The following is a 21,378-nucleotide window of genomic DNA, read 5'->3' as shown; positions in this document are numbered from 1 at the left end:
TTCTTTTTAGTTATTTTTAATGAAATAAAAAACTTTATTTCTTTGAGAAGCTGTTGGCTGTTTATAGAAAAGTGGAACTCATTTTGACTCAATATTTATTACGGGTGCGCGGTACTGGGAATTTTTATATTGATCTAATACTAAGTATATACTGTAGTGCGAAAGTGAGCCACACCAACTGAAAGTGTTTGAGTTTTGGCCTCCAGTGGAACCAAGTCTACCGGACAATCAGGTGTGAAAACAACCTTAAACTTCCTTCACCAGGTTGTTGTTTTGGTCTGGTGAGGTCGAGAGTCTCTGCTGTCGCAGCAGCTTGAAGAAATGCAACAATTTAGGAAATAAGAATGGGTCCGTATTTATTGATTTTCATGCAAATGTGTGTCTTTTAATTATTATTTTTTTTGTGTCAGTTGTATAAAAAAATAAATTATTTTGAGCATTTTAGTTCCAATAGTGTCTAGTCAATCAGTCCTATCCCTGAGATTGTTTTTCTCAAAACACGCGCATCACGATCAGTGTGAAACTGCACCGTCCTGATGGTAAGATCAAAGATTTAAGCTGTTAATATCTGTGCACAAATAAAATATTTCCATTCACAGTTCATTAACACACAGCATCCGCAGTTGCCATAACAAACTGCTCCTGGGCAGCCGTGGCTACTATGTAGTAGCTTCCCACCAATCCATGTGAGCGTGTGCTTGAATGGGTGAATGACTTAATGTGGCGCCTTTGGCTTCTATGGATTTGATTAATTGCTGTTAAAGTACACTCCTTTTTATTTTTACATGGATATATTACAATCTGAATTTTTTAAAAGTTGTCCTTTTGGAATGGGTTTTTAAAACTTCACGGTCTTTGTGTCCACAAGAGCTGCAAACAAAGCAGGGAATCTCAGTTTTGCAAATTATCCATGTTACCATGGAAAGGACGGAAAAAAGTACAATGTTATTATATTCCATTCATCCAATACCCGTGTAGAAATTAAGCAATGTGGATTGGTGGGTCAGATAGGTGACCATGTTTCTGAGTGGTTTGACTCATATGACCACATCAAATACTGTAACTCTGCTACTTCTATGTTCATAACCTGACATTCCTCTTTCATTTCCTCTGCAGGTCACGGTACCAAAGGGGTCTTTGAACTTCTGGCAGGCTGGAGGAGAACAAGGGAAAACCTTCCCTTCAAGGAGCGCGTGGCCGACGCCTTCGCTGACGTGATGGTGTGCTACACCATGACCAGCTCGCTCTATATCATCACCTTCGGCATGGGAGCCAGCCCTTTCACCAACATCGAGTCGGTGAAAATCTTCTGTCAGAGCATGTGCGTGGCCATCCTGGTCAACTACTTCTACGTTTTCTCTTTTTACGGCTCCTGCCTGGTGTTCGCCGGACAGCTCGAACAGAACCGCTACCACAGCGTTTTCTGTTGCAAGATCCCCTCAGTGGAATACTTGGACCGTCAGCCGACATGGTTTAAAACCATGATGAGCGACGGCCACGACCTGTCCACCCATCACGACAGCGTGCCGTACCAAAATCACTTCATCCAGCACTTCCTGCGTGAGCATTACACTGAGTGGATTACTAACACCTATGTCAAGCCTTTCGTGGTCATCCTTTATCTTATCTATGCTTCTTTTTCATTCATGGGATGTTTACAAATTAGCGATGGATCGAACATAGTGAACCTGCTGGCCAGTAACTCGCCAAGCGTTTCGTACGCCGTGACCCAGCAGAAGTACTTCAGTAACTACAGTCCTGTGATTGGGTTTTACATCTACGAGCCCATCGAGTACTGGAACTCCACTGTGCAGGAGCACCTGAAGACTCTCAGTCATGGCTTCAACAAGATCTCTTGGATGGACAACTTTTTCCACTACCTCCGGGTGGTGAACATCAGCGCGTCGACCAAGAGTGACTTCATCAATATTCTGAAGGGTTCTTTCCTGCGCAGCCCGGAGTACCAGCACTTTACAGAGGACATCATCTTCTCGAAAAACCGCAACACAGACGAGTACGACATTATCGCCTCGCGCATGTACTTGGTAGCGCGAACCACGGAGAAGAAGAGAGAGGAGGTGGTGGAGCTCTTGGAGAAGCTTCGCCCCTTGATGCTGATCAACAGCATCAAGTTCATTGCCTTCAATCCCACGTTTGTTTTCATGGACCGCTACAGTTCCTCCGTCATCTCGCCCATCCTGACCTCAGGCTTCAGCGTGCTCACCATCCTCATCCTCACGTTCTTCCTGGTTATCAACCCGTTGGGAAACTTCTGGCTCATTCTCACGGTTACATCCGTGGAGCTGGGCGTCTTGGGTTTGATGACCCTCTGGAACGTCGGCATGGACAGCATTTCAATCCTGTGCCTTATTTATACTCTAAACTTCGCTATGGATCACTGTGCACCACACCTGTACACTTTTGTGTTGGCCACTGAGCACACGAGGACGCAGTGCATCAAGTTAGCACTGGAGGAGCATGGGGCGGCCATCCTGCAGAACACGTCCTGCTTCGTGATCGGGATCATGCCTCTAGTGTTTGTGCCTTCCAATTTGACCTACACGCTGTTCAAGTGCTCCCTGCTCACGGCGGGCTGCACCTTGTTGCACTGTTTTGTCATCCTGCCCGTCTTCCTGACTTTCTTTCCGCCGTCCAAAAAGAGGCACAAGAAGAAAAAGCGGGCAAAGCGGAAAGAGCGGGAGAGGGAACGCGAGCGGGAGAGGGAACGGGAGGAGATAGAGTGCATCGAAGTCAGGGAAAATCCTGATCACGTGACAAACGTTTGAGCAGTTACTAACGTCAGTGATCTGTAACCGTGGCTTACTGGTAGACTCTCAGATGGTGAGGCATCTCTTACGGTGCAGGGGAGCATACGGTGTCCGCCACCGAGTGGTTGCTCCCTAACAACAGCAGCTAAGCTGACCGGGTTCTAGTGCAGCCCCAACTGGTCGATCATTGAGTCCCTCGGTCCAAACAGTGTGTCTCATTAGCACAAACTGGTTACTTAAGCTTTCCCCAACTCCTAGAAATACAAAACAATTTAGTTACCAAAACTTGCCTGCTAAATTTCTAAAGAAAACTTCTGCAGAAATACAGTAATATCTGGGCTTTGATGTTACCAGTTGTGTGTTCATCTCCTGCAGTCGTCTCTCAATAAACAGATGAGGATCATAGAAGTTCCTTAAGGGGCGGACACTGAGACGCGTCAGTAAGAGTGATATGTGAGCAGATAAAACAGACAAAGACGGCTCTGCACACACCTTACATTAACCCCTCAATATCAGCAAAAGGAGACAAAACCAAATCACGTGCAGAGAGAAAAATACAGTAGGCCGAAAGCCCACTGTATGCTTTTCTGTAGCATCAAAATTAGCTCAACAGCTGAACCTGGCAGATAGCTTACACTGTGTCCTTTACGAAGAACTATCTTCCACATTAAATTGCGAGGATAGAATTGTCAAGGTTCAGCCAAAGCAGAGGGAGAAAATTCTGTTTGTTCCGGAGTTTGTAGAAATTCTTAGGCAGGGGCCAGAAAATGCTGCAGTGAGCTGCAGAGGGCGAGAGCCGGTGGGAAGGGACTGTTGTGCAGCAGCAGCATTTCAAAGGCAATAAGCCTAACGGCAGAACTCCAGTGTTGTGCATTGAAAACATTAAAACCAAAATGTCGGCTTATTATGTTGAGCTCTTCAGCGGATCAATCACAGCAGAAACTCTCAGTTACGGTGCGGTTGGTGATTGTCTCTGTGTCAGGTTCGAACATGGTTCAGTTCCTATTAACGGTGCCAAATAGTGTACAGAGGCTTTTGTTCTCTAGTTTGTTTGTTTTTTAATTAAAAATAAAATATCAGTAAGTTTAAATATTCATGAGAAAAGAAATGACCATGAATAGAAACCCTGTCATCCCAAAACTGACTGCTGTTGATTGAAAATGATGATGCAGGTTTTACAATAAAAAATGAGGCTAGTAAATAACTATGACTTGTAGTGTGAGGGGAAAAAACTACCTTGGAGAAAAATCCCTACAAAATACACATTGTAATTTCTAATTATTTAGCAGGTTGTTCCTTCCAAATGAAGTCGGGTTTTTTTCTGAAAGCTGTGGATTTCTATTAATACAAATTTCATTTCTTGGATGTTTTTTTTTTTTTTACTTTTACATCTAAACCCCTTTAGCCATTTACACTGACAAAACAAATAGAGCCAAAGTTACAAATTGTTGAGTTACTTTTATGCTTTTGACCAGGTAATATTGATGCACGGCGTCATTAAAATTCTAAACAGAAAAACAGAGAGAAAAGCAAGAAAGCTGGCTAGTAAGAACGACAAAGGGTAATATAACTAAATAAAACATTTATATACTGTATGGTACTTGGCATGGGCCAGTATTGGTGTGATAACATCAAGTAAATGTAGTAGGGATTCAGGTTATAACGATGCTAATACGCAAATTTTAAGCAAAAACCAATTAACATAAACGGATTGAATTAATTTAAAATAATAAATACTTGAAATATTCCTACTTCTGCTAATATAGCATAGTGAATATTACACCCATGATAATACAATTATTATTTTGGGCAGTAACATAGAATATGCTCCTGCTGAACTTATTAGTAGTGTAGATTTATTGTGTAGACTATGAGTGATGTCTGGTGCTTCTATCTGTTTTTCACTACTGAAAAGGTTTAAAAACAAGTTTTAATGAGCAAAATGAAGGCCTGGATTTGTAAGGAAGAAATAGTAACAGCTGATGGTACAGTTACATCAGACAAAAGCACCAGATTTCAGATTCTACTATCAATGTAAGAAAAATAATTGAAAACATCCAAAAATAGCTGGGGGATATTGACTGACTTTTTTTTCCCCCCGAATGGACGTCACAGAAAATAATAACTTTACTGTTGGGGGATTTGTTTTACTTCATAGATGCTAACAAAACATAGCCTGTTGCTAACGTTTGTTTCAAAATTATTCCAAACATCTTCAAAACCCTCGGAACCTCCCCACAAAAAAAAAAAAACAGTGATTGTTGATCCCTTCTTTTGAAAACAATGTGCCTGATCTGTTTCAGAAGCAGTCGGCTTAACCTTGTCTCTAAACATTATGAGGATTTTGGTTCTTCTTCTGGCACGCAGGATGGAGCAGGAAGCCCTACTCTAAACCCCAAACGAATAAAAGAAAACTCTTAAGTTCTATCTATGACACTGTAATTAGCTCCTCTTTGAACAAAATTTCAACTGTGGGAACGTGACATTTTAGGACATTTTAGCAGTTTCCTAGCCTGGTAAAAACCAGTCCCAAAAACCAAACCAGAGGGTCTGGACACTCGGGCATTGAAAAATGATTTCTTGCTGTAAGGGTAGACTCTGTTCAAGTTTTTAATTTTACCCAATCGCCAACGTTTGGCCATGACAACAAAAACAATTTGGGGTTTAGTGATTTGGCTCCATGCTATGGCTCAATTGCCAGGGCTGTAAAATCCATCCACCACTGCCAGAATAGAAGTGCTGAGCCAAACAGGACGGCTATAAATGTTCATTTAAAAATTTGGGAGCATAGCCAAAGCAAATTGAATGACTTCGTTCACTTCCTCTGCTGCCATTGCTAAAACTACAGGCAGATTCCAATTCTAAAACAGCGCAGAATATCAAAGTCAAGACTCCTCCCTGTGTTCGCTGATTGGTTGAAATCCTACCGGAAAAATCCAGCTCAATGGGAGAAACCCCAAACGGAGCACTGAAGGGAGATGAGAATTGTATAGGAAGGTAAAGGAAAATGATGACCAGGCTGGCAGTTTTCGACTTCGTTTTGACTTTTAACCTTTGGTATATTTGACATAGAACAAAGCCCATGCCTAGCAACTACTGAATTCTCTTTGCTGCGAAACATCAAATAAAATTGCATAAGTAATAATTACATTGTCCTCTACACATACTAAAATGGGTACCTTCACCTCCCAGGGTAAACAGCATTATCTTCCTCTACCACAGCTTGATGAGTGTCCCTGTTGAACTCCCACAACAAACCCCAACAGATGACCTCTGGCAGGCAAGTCTTAGCTGGTGGCATGTAATAAATAGAGGGGGCCCCATATGTGCGCAGATATAGCTGATGCCAGTCGATATCTTCCTAGAGGGCTGCTAAAGCTGGTTTAGAGGAAAGAGTTCCTGTTTTGTTTCTTTGTACCAGCACCAACACGGTGAGGTTTCCTTGTACAGCTCCACTAATACCGCATTTGGAAGCGGCGTTGCAATCTTCATGCAGAAGCAAATTTCATTGTGGAAAATGCATTGTTTCACGAAGGATAGCAAACATTTTAGTTATTAATTATCCGACTATTACTGAGCCCACATTTATGTGCACCTTAACTTGATTTCAAAATTTTGGACAGAAGTAAAAAAAAAAAAAAAAAAAGAGAGAGAGACAGCGAGAGAGAAAATTTTTTCCCAATAGTCTACTATGAATGAACACTGTTAGCGGGGTTAGAACGTTTGTGTGAATTTCTCACTGAAGTTGCAATTTCATCGACGAGACATTGCCCCTGCAGAAGAATTAGGCCTTTTTGTAGCCATTTGCCACAGCAGATGCAGTGAATGTCGCATACTGTAAAACCCATGTCATGTATATATAGCGAGATGGCATGAAATGTTTGAATAACGGTACTGAAATGCAAATTTTACTAATTTACTTCCCAAAAATGAACTGTGTTCGCATGGCATTGTGTTGTTTGTATGCATGTATTTCCTTTTTTGTTTGTTTTTCTTCTTTTTCTTGTATGAAGTCTCCGTATTTTTAGAAGTTCCTTTTTTTCCCCCTGAGCTATGGTGACTTCTGTTGTTGTGATGCATATTCTGTGACACCTTGTGCTGCAAAAGAACAAAACGAGTCACATCTGTTCCAAAACAAAAAGCCAGAGGACATTTGAAGTGTAAGATAACTGTAAATTGCTCTTTTTTAAAAATATTTTCTATAAAAAGTATAACACAGAAAGATTTTTAACGACGGAATTTTGTTATAAAAACCAAAAAAAGAGGAAAAAAAAGATGAACAAAGTAGGCCAGTAATAAAAAGTGGAATGTTACCAGTATGCTACGTCCAGTTTGTTACACAGCTGTGTCAATGATTTTTTTGTTGTTGTTTTGTTTTCAATGGATTTTGAGGCCACCATGAATGTCTATATTATGTTTCCTGACACATTTATCATCACGAACTGACAACACAACATTTACGGGAAGCAAATCCCTTTGCAGCTTGTTCAAAAAATCTGAACAGTTGTGCTACGTTACAGCAGAAAAACGGTAGGTTAGACATGTAAAATATAGTCAAAATTATATAAACCTTTGATGTATTTCACTCTATAGCAGGCAATACCTGGTAGCAAAGCTATGTAGACTCGTTGCTAAATGCTTCTCAAGCGTAATTCCCGAAATTATCTGCTTTAAGATCTTTGCAGTCAACATTTACTTCCTAGTAGACTACAATTTTTTCCAAGTGTTTGCACGTTATACTGAATTCAGCAAAATTTGCCTACTTGCATAGAAAGTAATTTAAAATGATTAGGGGAAAAAATGCTAAATCATTATCATCTTATCATAAGCTGTTAAAATATAATGAGGGGAAGGCATTATTTTAGCATAAAATGTGATATACAACTCGTTATGTATGAAGGGTTAGCCAAACCTTAGCTAATCTGTAACTAAGCACTGACTATAACTACAGAAACCCAGACAGTTTTTCACAGATAATTTTTGACTGTAAAAAAAAAAAAAAAAAGTCACGTTCTGGTAATGAAAAATGCTTAAACAGCCGTTAGCAGGTGGGACAGCGTCAACATGAATAGCTTTAAAAGTCAAACATTTATACTATTAATTTGAGCACTGCTGGCGTAATGCTAGGCTAGGCTAAGGACGTCAGAACAATCGTAGCTTGCGTTTTCTCCAACACTATTTTCTGTCAGTAGCAACATTTGGTTCAAAGTCAGACTAAAATGAGACAGATGTTCAGAAAGGACACCTTTCCATGAAAGAATTATGCAGTTTTACAAATTTTATACCCAATTCTTTTCTTGCTGTGGGGACATTTAAATCTGCCTTGGAATCATTTCGCAGCCTCTTTGACAAGCAATGATTTCTAGTAAATTTCTATATTCTGTTTATGGTTTTCTGTGAGGAAATATGCTTACTCTATGTTACTGATAAATATTGCAGATACTCTGAACAGTTATCTTGGCGTAATCAGAGATTATAATGGCTAATATTTTAAGAGAGTCAGCTGGTCTGGGAACAGGGTGTAATATTAAATCTTAAACATTTTTTTATGATTCCTTATCTCCATGGTGCATATTCAAAAGCACAAATACCAAAAAAAAAAGAAATATATATAGGCATTTGTTTAAATACAAGGATATGAAATGGTTTGTTTACAGCTACGACACAGAAGTAGGAAGGGAAACGATGGCGACATGTACGTGTGAAATATGGGAATGAATGGCCAGGGGGGCGAATGGGCCAGAGACGGTGAAAAACCCAGAGACAACACAGGATCATTGTTGTATTTGTAGTGCAGAAAGCAAGAGGGAGCATACCAAAGTAAGAGCAGCAGCCACAGAATTACAAGGCATAGCAAAGTTACATAATAATTTTCTAAAAATCTAAGTTAATGGAATCTGCATGGGACACGTGTAGCTAACATCTTATTTTCATAATATAAAGTTTACCATCCTAACTCTCTATTTTGTTATTTTATAGGGTAATTATAAGCAAATGTTGCCGCTGTAAGTGGAGTCACAGTCTTTCCAAGTATTGTCGAGTAGCAAGACATGAGTTTGGTCCTTGTTTAAATAATAATGAAAATAATTAAGTGTTATTCTGTTCCCATTAAAAATTGTGTGTTTTAGTGTAGCATTAGCCTGGTAAAAACCAGCCCCTTGTTCTGCGCTGTGCTTTGTACAGAGGTTCTGGGTTTTTCAGCTATTGAGAAACAATTGCTTCTTGGAAGTATGGACTCTGTTGAGGTTTGAAATTTTACCCAGTTAGTACTCTCTGTCTGTGATGCATGTAATAGGGTTATGACGGAGGAAAGGAAACCTCAGAAATAGGGATTCTAGCTACGAAGCTTGCAGGATATTGACTACACAATGTTATTTCAGTATTTGGCTTGGCTAAGGAGCCCGTCTGGTGACATGGGCGCGGGAGAAAAAAATAATCGCCATGATTTAATCTTAGGACATCTTAGGAATGACTTCATTATAACAAGTTGTGGCCACAACTTAATATCATCTCAACATGTGTTTTTATGGGGGCGGGGTTCCCCCATGTCACCAGATGGGGCCAACACGGAGAGAGCGGCTTCGTTCACCTCCTCTGCTGCTGTTGCTAAAACTACAGGCAGACTATTATTCTTAAGCAGCACAGAAAATCAAAGTCATTGTTCTCCTGATGTTTGCTGATTGGCCTGGTAGAAAATCTAAAAGAGGAATCCAAGTTAATAGGAGAAAGATCCGTGTCATTTGGACTTCATGACGGTGATTAGTCATCTGGCGCCAACATCACTGCAGCAATATGAATTTATCTGAATTCAAAAATGCAACCTTTATTGTGGTTAGACAAGGCAGATGAAATGAATTCGTACTGGTCACAGTACGTTAAACTTGCTTTTGTAGCACCGTCTTTTCGTCTTCTCTCTTGGTAGTAAAAGTTAGCAATTAGTCTTCTATTAAAAATGCCAACTCAAAGATGCTCTGGAGGCTGAAGCTTTATTCCATAAATTTTTATGTGCAAACATGCACTAAAACATCTGGCGGAGGGAATAGAGCTGCATCGTTGCTTTATCATCGCCTAGTGTTAGCTGATGGCTAATTCATTCTAAAGGTGCGAGCTTTTCGTTTTGTTGTGTGACGTCGTAGTCAGGCTACATTACAACCTTCATTTGAGAACACATTTGACCACTGACGAAGAAGATAAAGGAATAGTGTTTCGTTAATATTATTTCTCACGGTGTCATCTACTATCAGCACACGTTCAGTTTGTGCAGCCGAAGGACAGCACAGCATCTCCACAGTGCAGGGCAATAAAATTATGCAATCACAATTTGCTCTCGGAGTGATCTACGCGGCAAAGCTGTTTCTACTACAGCCTCAGAGGACAAATCACTGTTTTATTGTAACTCATCTATCTTGTACGTAACGCCGTGGAGCCACGAAATAGGCTGTTGCTGCCTGCATTCATGAAAAATGTATTTAATAGCTTGTAGTGCAGTGATTTACCATGTGAAATATAATTTGATATCCATCAATCCATCCACAGTGAAAAAAATTGGACAACCCAATGAAATATTATTTTTCTTACTAAACAATATTCTAGATTTATCACGTTACTGTACCTGGACCAGAGGTGTTTTTTGCGTACATTATGTTATTTTAATTATCATTAATATTTAAGCGTAATGACCAGTGTCCTGAGGAAATTCTGCTCATTGAATAATAATTGGCTTTCTATTTATGCTTCTCTTGATGAGTTTGTGTTTTGCTGCACTGACTAAGTTAAGAATGTGTTTCTGCTTTTTCTGTTTAAAGTGTAAACTTTAGCTTACTCAGAAATGAAATGAGATCAGTCTTATGAAGCACGTTTCAAAGACGCTTAGCAATGAAATCAGTAATTCCCATTCACACACTCATTCACACGCCGATGATGACAAGCTGCTGGATTGTAGCCACAGCTGCCCTACCATGTCTGCAATAGAACCTAACAGTTAGACAGTGAACGTTAACAGACAGTGAACTCCTGCCTGTTCACAGTTCAATATTTGTGGATTTTTCTGTGGAACGTGACACCAAATTATTGCCGAAAAACCCACCTGTTCTGTAGGCCAGATCTACAAAATGAAAAAGAACATGCAACCTGGCTAGCTGAAATGCCTTTGTGCAATTCTAATTGACACGTTATTGGCTGGCATTTGCAAATCAACCAATCCAGAAGTGCCATTTTTATTTCCTTACCGCTGATTGACTGTACCATAAAGAGCAGAAATAAGGAAGACTGCAGACGGTTTCCGCTGTACAAATGAATGCATATCAAGGTATATTTGATGTTTGAGCTGTTAAAATAAGCGCCTGTAAGTGTCTTTCAGAGGATCTCAAGGGTACACAGATTTGAGGTATTTCCGGGCGGCTGTGGTGCCTGATGCCCATGAGAACTGGGGGTCTACTGTAAGACAGAAAAACACAGGAAACACAAGTAAGAAAAGGTCAGAAAATGTAATCAAAGGGATCGGTTTTAACATTTCCACTGATATTAGCTATAGGTGTGATGTAGAACTATCCAATGGAGAACATGTAAGACAATGAGGATGAAAGTTTCTAATAATCCGTGATGTTTGCCAACAACACAGATTTTGTAATCCATAGTGAGACTAGACCGAGCTAGCTAGTTTAGGATCTGACTAAACTAGGTAGGTGCTGGGTTAGCTAGCAACTAGATGATCTAGCTTAGGGGCTAGAATAGCTATCTGCAAAACTAGGTTACCTAGTTTAGGGGCTAGCTACCCTAGCTTAAGGGTAACCTAGCTTAAGGTTTAGATTAGCTAGATGGATGAATTGGAGATTAATTCTGAGAGGGGAATGAAGTTTACTAATACAGAAGAGTGAAATAGACATGTTGTGATCAAGAAGGAGATCTGAAAAGTGGCATGACTGAAGATGTCAAGATTTTTATTGTGAGTAACTAAAATGGACAGGAGAAAGGAGTTATCTCGGATGCCTCAGGTTTAGCGGTTTGGTGGCAAAAACAGAGAGGCAGCTGTTGTTTGTAGCTGGAATGTGTGCAGAACATAGACAGCAGACATGTTGGACAAAGAATGTGAAGTATGGAGCTACCAGGTAGTAGGACAGGAGGAAACAGGATAGGGTAGGAAGACTGAGAGGAAGCCTATTTAACATTTACTGCTAGGAAGTAATTGTGGTCTCAGAAATGTCTACGCCTAACCACTGAATATGAGAAAACCATTTAACAAATATCCTTTGTTGGATAAGACCACACTGGTCAACCTTTGCATCCCATGACAATCAATGAGCTTAATCTATGACATGAATGAGAGCTGAAGTTTTGGACATTTAAGAACAAAATGTTCCTACTGCCTTTTGTGTTGAACCAAGTTTCAGGTGCCATGATAGAGATTATCATTACGTCTTTCTTTGTTTGTCAGTGATCAGATTATGTCAGATGAGTTATGCAATACTTTAACACACTTTAAATCTAGACTTTCTTTTTTTTTTTTTTTTTTTGAAGATTCTGGCTGAGCTCATCTGGATGGTATTTCTGATTAGTGTGACTAGATGTAACAGGCTGGTTTAGCATTGCTTGCTATCTCAGTTCACCATCAGCAACTGTCTCATTTGTCACACTTCCTAATTTATGCCTTACTTTGAGCTTATTGCATCTTGCAAAACGGAGATCAAGATTTTAAAACCAGATTATGACACAAGCCATCCCCCTGGTTCTGTTAATTTTCCAATCTGATGTCTGCTGTTTGGATCCTGAAAGAATTATCTTCATAAATACTTGATTACAATTGGTTCCCGACTGGGGAGAGCTCATTTACTTTGGTAGGATCAGTTTGGGAGTCTCCATAAAGAAGTAGTTTCTCTTCTTGTTTTCAATTTTTTTTAGTGTTTCTAAATGGCACAGATATCAGTTAGTACACATTTTAGTGACAATTATTCATGGACTCAGGTTTTGGCACCTTTACTTCATCGTCTAGGTTGCAAATCTTTTCTAATGGATTCATGTTTGTTGCTAAATGTTTCAGAGGCAGCCTGGTGTTAAATAGAACAATTTCACAGAATTTTTTAAATGTAACATTAAAAAAAAAGATGCAGGGCGCGCCGTGGTGGCGTAGCGGTTAGCGCGACCCGTATTTGGAGGCCTTGAGTCCTCGACGCGGCCGTCGTGGGTTCGACTCCCGGACCCGATGACATTTGCCGCATGTCTTCCCCCCTCTCCTTCCCTGTTTCCTGTCAGCCTACTGTCATATAAGGGACACTAGAGCCCACAAAAAAAAAGACCCCCTGGAGGGGTAAAAAAAAAAAAAAAGATGCAGAGGTGGCAAACAAGAATGCATCACACATCTCAGTAAAATGGAGAGTTGTCCAATCCAAAGTTGAAAGTTTGGACTTTGAAATGTTTACAAGTTAATTTGTGCCTCTGGTAAGGCACAGGCCCACTGGTGGCGGGGATTGTTCACTACGTCAGACCTGCAAAATTGAGGAAGTTACATTGAATTTAGCCATTTCCATCAACCGTTTCTAATGCAACACTTCAAAAATGCACATAGAAAAACATTAATGGAAACAGTTCTTGGCTGCTTCTCTAATTAATGCCCTCTTATTTAATGCAGCCCAGTTTTTAACAAGAAATTTTGTAACTTAATCCTGCTAACCCTCTCCATTGTTTGCCAATCTCTACCAAAACCTTCACACAACAGGCTGAATTATTGCACTGGGTTTAATTTCGAGGCTCTAAAGTTACATGCCGCACCTTTCAGATTTTTATATATTTTTTTAAAACACACTTTGAAATATTTTAAGATGAGAAACTACTCTGTGTTGGCCTATTACATCAAATCCATGGAATGTCGTGGCTTTAACGAGACATAGCGTAAAAATACTAAATCAATATGAAGTATATAGCTAAAACCAGATGCTTGTCTAAAATTAACTATATTTAGTGTTAAGGTAGAATAGGAGGTCTCATCCGTCGTCTTGGTGACACCAGGAGTTGTAGAGCACAGACTACCATCCCAGCGTCTCCTCCTCATCCCCCCATAACGTCTGACTTCCTGAGCTGTCAGCGGGAGCGGCCGCCGTCACGCTGCGCTCCGTTGCAGCGTCAGTGCGCCAAGCTGCCTTAGCCGGGGATATTTTTGGCTCCCACCTTGTTTTAATCCATGGCGCGAATCCGCTGATGGATTATTCATGCTTCCTTCTCCTCCTTCCCCCTCCCCTCTGCTCCACACCTTCTTCCTTCACTTCTTCCTCCCCTCTCACCTCACCCCCTGTCTTTCTCACCTTCTTCCTTTTTTCTTTTTTTTTTTTACACTTTCTCAGTCTCTCTTTCTCTAACACCACCTCAAGCCTTCCTGTGTATGTATTTGTAGCCTCATTAGACGATGCTGCCAAACAGTCACTTATATAATTTATTTATTGCTTAGCTTATATAACACACCTGCAGCCGTTTCACTCTACCAAGCGTATGACATATAGTGCGGTCTGTTATTTCACTTTATTTTATTTCTCTGTTGATCCCACTGAAGATTCTGGCGATCTTTACCTCTTGCATTAAAGCACCACATACAGCTAAAACACAGAATAAAAATACATATTTATTTTTTTCCTCACTGTCTAAAGTAAAATTTGACCAAACGTTTCTCGTTTTAGCATAGTTAGAATTACCAAAATTATTTGCATTTGCTAAATGCCAGTAAAACGTAGCGGGAATTTTTTTTAATAGATTTTATTTATTTGTTTTTTTTGTAACTTTCCTTGAATTCAAAAGTTTACATACATCTGTTCTAATGTATGTTACGCAAAAATCTAAAACATGTTGGAGATTAAAGTGGCAACATTTCTTCAATTTTCTGCCGCTATAGTTCTCTCTCACGCTGCACTGTCACACAATCCAAACCCTTTGAAAAACCAGTTCCCTCCTTCGCCTGTGGTGGCGCTGTACCAGCAACCACTGAACGAAACGACACAAAAACCTATGAAGAAGACACTGAGCGCAACTTTCTTCTTTACACAATGTTGACAAAAATGGAGAGGTAGCAGATTTTAGTGGTTGTAAGTTGTTTTTTTTTTTTGTCGTGATAAAAAGCCACAAGCTATTTCTCTCTCGGTAGCGCTAGGCTAGCGTGTTTGATTTGGTGGTCCTTACCCAGAATGCCATGCACTATAGTTCGTAGTTGTTAGGTTGGAGCGGTCTCTGGTATGCTTGGCAGAGTCCTGTTTTTTGGTTAAAGTTTAATTATTCATTCAAATGTCTCCAAACAAACCAGACTTTCTAGGCAACAAATTAGAGTTTGATTAAAGTGGACTAAATAGGACTAGTGTGAACGGACCATTAATCAAATTAAGCTCACTCCTTGTTTGGCTGTTTTACAAGTGCCAAACAATAGTGCGTCAAGTAGCATTGTGGCTAGGTGTTCCGGCCTTCTGATTTGATAAAAATCAGGAAGTAGGAAGATTTTTCAAAGATTTTTGAATTCTGAACCGCGAGTATTCAATGATCCACTGTAAACTTAAACTAATCTTAAGCAATTCTCACAATTACATCACATTGAACAAGTAGATTTTTAGATGTTAGTCTCAAATGACTGTAATTAAAGAACAACATCTGTCAAGTTTTTTATTCATTCGTCATTCTTTTTTTTTCTAATATATTTGACCACATTAGAGTGCCACGGAATTTAGTTTTGAATTGGATTTTTTTCCCCTCCTCTCCCTGACTGATTCCTTTGTACAATAAGATGAGAAGATTCATAAGCTCTCTGCAATTTATGACTTTAGCTAAAGAATTCAGAATGCTAACATTAGCAAAATCAGAGCAGAACTTCGGGATAGATGTATAAATTGAATAAAAAAAATTGCTTCAACTAATTATTAGTTTACAAACAGTACAGTGGTCTATCTCTTGGCTTTTTCAGTTGATTTTGAAAACAAACTATTTGAAATTGTTCTTGGGGAAAAAAATAAAAAAATTGAAGCACCCTGGCTCTGGGCCCAAAATAGGACACACGAATAGAAACTATGTTGGTAATGTAGCCTGGATAAAGACTTTGCAAATAAAAACTGTTTTCATATAAATAAATGTAGCTGGCGTCGTAGCAATGACTAGCACTATTGTTTCACAGCAAGATAGAATCCAAATCCCAATTCCAATCTAAAGTCTTCATGTTCTGTGTGTGTGGGTTTTCATTGGTTTCTCTGGTTTCCTCCTCAAAATGGCTTGGAGTGTTTTTGTGCATCTAACACAAAAAAAAATAGACGGACGGCTTCAAACACTTCCAAACCGCTCAGGTGTTTGGTGGTTAAATGGCTGCTGGTGGGTTATCCGGTGGAAATTTTTCTGGAAACACAAAAACAAGTTAGAATTCTGAACTGGGAAAGTTGGAAAGCAGCATCCAATATGGCTGCCGTGTGTATGAAATGACGGAAAAGTTGCAGGTGTACACCATTAGCATGTCTGACAGGGTCTTATTAAACTAAAGGGACACGTATCAGGGAAATTCACGATATGTAATATAAAGATTAATTATACACTGAGGTGAATATATTTTTAATTTGTTTATTCTGTTCATTTAGATGATAATCGCATACATACAGTTAAAAATAATATTCATTTTCAGAGAAAATGAAGATCTTTTCTTCCCGTTTTCCTTAAAAAATAATTAATACTGAATTTAATGTTGCCATATCATGGCCTACATAATTAAGACAAAGACAGCTGACCTCACTCAAGTATGCTGGATGCAAATCTGACCTGAATTAGAGAAATAAACTTTATTTCATTTGGGTGAAACTACACAGCCTCTGTTTGTGAACATGTTCCTTTAATATTTGAACTGAACAATTGAGAGAAATCCATTGTTATCGTCTTATATTGCTAAAAGTAGCAAATCCCGCAGCTTTCCCAGATTGCAACCAGAAAATCCTAATATGAAAAATGTTCTTGGATTTTCTTTGAAAGTTGTGATCAAGTTTCAATCAAATCACATTTAATCCAGATAGAAAATATAAAAGTACTAAGAAATACACAGACTAAAGCAGAAGGCGTTCTTAAAATGATTTAAATACATCAAACATTGAAAGGTTCTCATTGTTTTAATATGCAATCTTAGTTTTCCATTCATCTAAAATACTCAAGATAGACAATGATTTACAATTTTTAAGAACAACCATCAACAACGTTAGCATCACAGCTCTGACCTTTTCAGCCAAATAGCAGACATGACCGTCCAACAACAATCACTAAACAACGATGAGAAAAATGCTTGCAGCTTTTAAACTTTAGTCGACTTTTCTCTTGTTCGACTCAAGCGTTTGTTCAGCTGTCACGAGTCCTTTAAGCAGCAGCAAACAAACACGGAGTCTTCCATCAACGCTAACACATTGTCAGCAAGCAAAAGACATGCCGAGCTCCGGTCAGTCTCTGGGTCTGTTCGTAGAGGGACGAACGGTTTGCGTTTGAACCCAGAGTCCGTGTATCTCGAAGGTGACAAACTGAACTCGTCCCTCCCTGGTAGAGCCTCGGTGACGCAGCGACCAACCAGAATGCCTCCACTTCACTTCACGACACATTATTTTGAATGCCACAATTATTTTGACTGTACACTTCTTTTTTCTACTGCCTGCAATGTTGAAGCTGTAAATAGTATGCGTACGATCAACCTTTTTATACTTGAAAGAAGAAAAAAAGATTTTCAATAAAGGAACTTTTGTCTATAAAAACCCCATGAGTAACTTGTCATTTTTTGCTTTGATTTGTTTCATTCTTAGACCTGTCTGAAATTGAAAATTTTTAAGGGGGATGGATTGTGAAAAATTCACATTCTGCTCTTTTTTTATACTTCCATTTCGGTTCCTACTGCTTCCAAAACAGTCTATGTACCCAGTTGGTTTTTGGCAGTCAGTAAATGTTTTTTGGTGTCTGGAAAATTAGCCATTTAAAAAAAAACTCCCGATTGTTGAGTCACAATGCAGCGTTACCTAACAACACAGCCCATCACCTAGCAACTCAACGGAAGCTCCAGCATTGGTCGGCTGGTTTTACCGCTGCACAATGGCTGCTGGAAAATGTTGAGTTCTTCATTTACCATCTAGAAACTACTTGCTGCATTCTTTTTGGTTGTGCAGGAGGCTCTACTAATACTTTTCAAAGCTGTACAATGTATGACTTGGGAAGTGTGGCCAGAAGAAGCTTATTTTGACTTAAAGAAGATGTTACTGGACAATAACTTCACCTCACTTCTAAAAATGTAAGCTTTCAGTGTACACTTCTAAAGGAGTGGTCCACCTCTTTGCTCTCCATTATCTAAATATTTTAGGTATTTATTTGCTTTGATTGTCTCTTTTCACACCAGCACAGAATTTAGATCACGTAAACCAGTGGTGCCCAAAGTGGGTCCTGGAGCGCCGGCAACCTGCGTGTTTTAGTTCTCTCCCTGGTTTAATGCACATGGATCAAATGATGGTTCATTAGAGGCCTAAAAAGAACACTGACTTGCTGAAAAGGTTGTTACTGTTGGAGAAGTAAAACATGCAGGATGCCGGCCCTCGAGGGCCCACTTTGGGCACCACTGACATAAACAGAAACTAATAGAGAAGAAAATGCTGGATTCAGGCTTCATTCTGTGCTGGGGAGGTAAACTAACTTCATTTAGTGGATTTGGGTTAGTCAGGCTTATTCACACTTCCTGAGGGGTTGTACGGTGTCCAGTAAGGTGTGAAAGCACTCGACTGAGATTCTCCTCAGAGGTGGTCCAGGAAAGTTGAGTCTCCATTAGCTTACCAGTCTGAACAGAATCTGTCCTGGGACAGGGGAGACCTGACCTGTCTTCTTCTTACCAAGTTAGCCAGACAGACTTAAAAAAAAAATTGTAAATATCTGTAGTAAGGGTGTTTTCACACCTCATAGTGTACTTGAGGTACATTAACATTACCCCATACTATGGTATGATGATGATGCAACTTTACCATACCGCGGTATGGTAACGTTTACCATGGTATGGAAAGTCACATCATTTTTTAGGTTTTCAGCTTGTGGTTCCAAACCATTTTAAAAACCTGTTTTCCTCCTCACCTGTGGTGGCGCTGCACTAAGAATTTCAGAAGAAGACAACATGAAAACCTCTGAGGAAGACACTGAGGCAATTTCCTTCTTCACCAAATGGTCTGGATTGGACCTCCATAGTAGTGTGGTTCATAACCTGACTAAACTGTGTTATTGACTGTCGTATATCATAATAATGAGTTCTTATAATGATGACTCTCATTAAATCCTATTTAGAAAACAAATCTGCTCACATCTGGATTTTATTCTACGAGATACTTTTAGTAATAAATTACATTATTGGGGATTGAAGTATAAAATTGGTGGCCAAACTGAAACTGTATTTTTGAGGGAATGTCATTAACAGTAGGATAAATACTGAGCAGAGAGTGAAAGATCATCCACCTCAACGTGTTTTCATGTGATACAGCTACATATTCTGGGAGTTTTTCCTTCATAATCATATACATTCAGTGGACTGTCTTCTGACCTTTACTGAGACAGTACTTTAGCTCTCTGTTCTTGCTTTACCCCTGGGTGTAGAAAAACAGAGTGTGACATGGCCCATGTCTGTGTCTAATTTCATTAATTTCCCAGCTTATCACCACTAATTACAAAAGCCGGTCAGATAATGAAAATAGTCCATCTGGCAGTTTGGGAGGTGAAGAAGCAGTCATGAGCGGATGAGAGGACAACAACACAAGCTGACACTTTTTGGGTTTTTTTCTCCTTCCTCACTCTCTCCTCTGGCTTCATCTCTCCACAAATAAAATATTCATGGGAGCCCTGGATTGTATCTGCTGCTTATCATCTCACCAGCTTCCTGCTCTGCTGCTGCTGCTGCTGCTGCTGTCGCTATGACAGCAGCCAAAGAGACAAGCCTGCATCCAGCCCAACCTGCAGGATCACACTGTTTATTTAAAGAGCTGTGGTGTGTGTGTTTCGGGGCAATCTGCAGTCGCCTCTCTGCTTCTGCGCCTGTCAGGAGACGAGAAGGGAGGGAAGGGCGAGTCTGTGAAATAAAAATAGTCTCAGGTGTGTCAGGATCCTCTCCTCCCTGCAGATGTTGCACCGATTACCGGGATGGAGATGAGGAGCAGATGAAGAGCGGGTGAATCCTTACAGCACAACTCCTTGTGTTTTTTTCTCTCTCTCTCTCTTCACACTGAAGGAACCTGGAGAAATGCTCATCAGCCTCCAGGGTGAATTTTATAAATATTTTTTTCGTTGTCATTCCTGCTCAGGAAGTTGGGGCTGAGTCAAAAAGTGCAGTTGCGCCACCTAGTGGAGCTCCTCTGTACAACCGTTTTATGGAGAAATTTAATTACTCCACCGCTGGAGTTGTGCAACACTTAAAAAAATAATGATCAAATCTGGTGTGGAGCGGATACTGCCAGTTTATTATTGTTATTATTGTTATTATTATTATTATTAATCTTTTTTTTCTTGAGACTCAGGTCCCTGTTACAAACATCAACAACAATAGCATAAAAACAACAATGAACATCCACTTAACACTGAATCAATGCCATACTCTGTCAACAGGTTCAAGTGCTAAAAAGAATTGGGGGTTTTTTCTGGCATTGTTTGAGAGACAATGCTTGTTTTATTCTTGTCTGTTTTGTTTTCTGTGTGTTTGTTCTTTGAGTTCAAAACTGCCATTTCTGACAGTTTTTACTTAAGATTTTCAACAAGGTGCTTAAAAGTTCAATTTTCATCTGTGGTGAAGCCAGATGTCCCAAAATCCACAGACACAGCAAGTGTGTGTTAAAAGTGAGAGCTATGGCAGCATGTTAGGGCCTTTATCAAGTACATTTCTGGCAGAAATGCTCAAGAAATTATCTAGAAAAAAGAATAAAGTTTGAAAAGTCAAAAATTTGCTTGGAAAAAACTCTAAAATTTTGGGATTAATCTCAGAAATAAAATAAAAAACAAAAACAAACATTACTGAGTTTGAAAAGTTGGGAAATTTTGTACGTTTTTAAAAGTTGTAAACTCTGAGGGTTCCACGTTTTTCTAGAATTTCCTTTGAGATGCGAATCAATCAGGAGATTCACATCATCGATATGCAGCCGACAAATCTGCAGAAAATGTCTGACAGTCTCCAACCTGAACAAACCAGAGAGTCATTTCTACGCTCAGTCCAGCTAAACAAAACCAGCTTAGAACTACAAATGTTATATTACCTTCAAAAAAGAAAACAACTTATTTTTTTGATAAATACATAGAAAAACAATTTTTTTAAGAACTCTCACTAAGTTAAACACATAGAGGACATGATGATTTTCCACTTACAGCTCAAGAAAACCTAATTAAAATTAATCTATTACATCAGAACTACATATATATATATATATATATATATATATATATATATATATATATATATATATATAGATATAGATATATATATATATATATATATATATATATATACACATATATATATATGTGTATATATATATATATATATATATATATACACACATATATATATATGTGTATATATATATATATATATATCTATATATATATATATATAGATATATATATATAT

General features: G+C 39.1%; 1 protein-coding gene and 1 long non-coding RNA gene across 2 annotated transcripts in view; one reads left to right on the top strand and one right to left on the bottom strand.

Moving 5' to 3' along the window:
• The window catches only part of ptchd4 (patched domain containing 4), a 38,522-nt gene extending 31,441 nt beyond the window's left edge, over window positions 1-7,081 (top strand). Inside the window, exon 3 of the mRNA XM_032586093.1 lies at window positions 1,117-7,081. Within this exon, the coding sequence (XP_032441984.1) occupies window positions 1,117-2,786 (1,670 nt within the window). The 3' untranslated portion in view covers window positions 2,787-7,081. The remainder of the gene's footprint in view (window positions 1-1,116) is intronic.
• On the bottom strand, window positions 4,868-12,868 carry LOC116734606 (uncharacterized). Its single transcript, XR_004342245.1, has 2 exons — window positions 12,000-12,868; window positions 4,868-11,912 (listed from the first exon to the last, which is right to left on the bottom strand). It is a non-coding gene; the product is annotated as an uncharacterized LOC116734606 (long non-coding RNA).
• Between the last annotated feature and the right edge of the window lie 8,510 nt (window positions 12,869-21,378).

This window comes from Xiphophorus hellerii, chromosome 15, assembly GCF_003331165.1.
Source record: "Xiphophorus hellerii strain 12219 chromosome 15, Xiphophorus_hellerii-4.1, whole genome shotgun sequence".
In the NCBI taxonomy this organism is placed as follows: domain Eukaryota; kingdom Metazoa; phylum Chordata; class Actinopteri; order Cyprinodontiformes; family Poeciliidae; genus Xiphophorus; species Xiphophorus hellerii.
The sequence above is the reverse complement of the archived record's forward strand: the minus strand, read 5'-3'. Positions and strand labels throughout refer to the sequence as shown.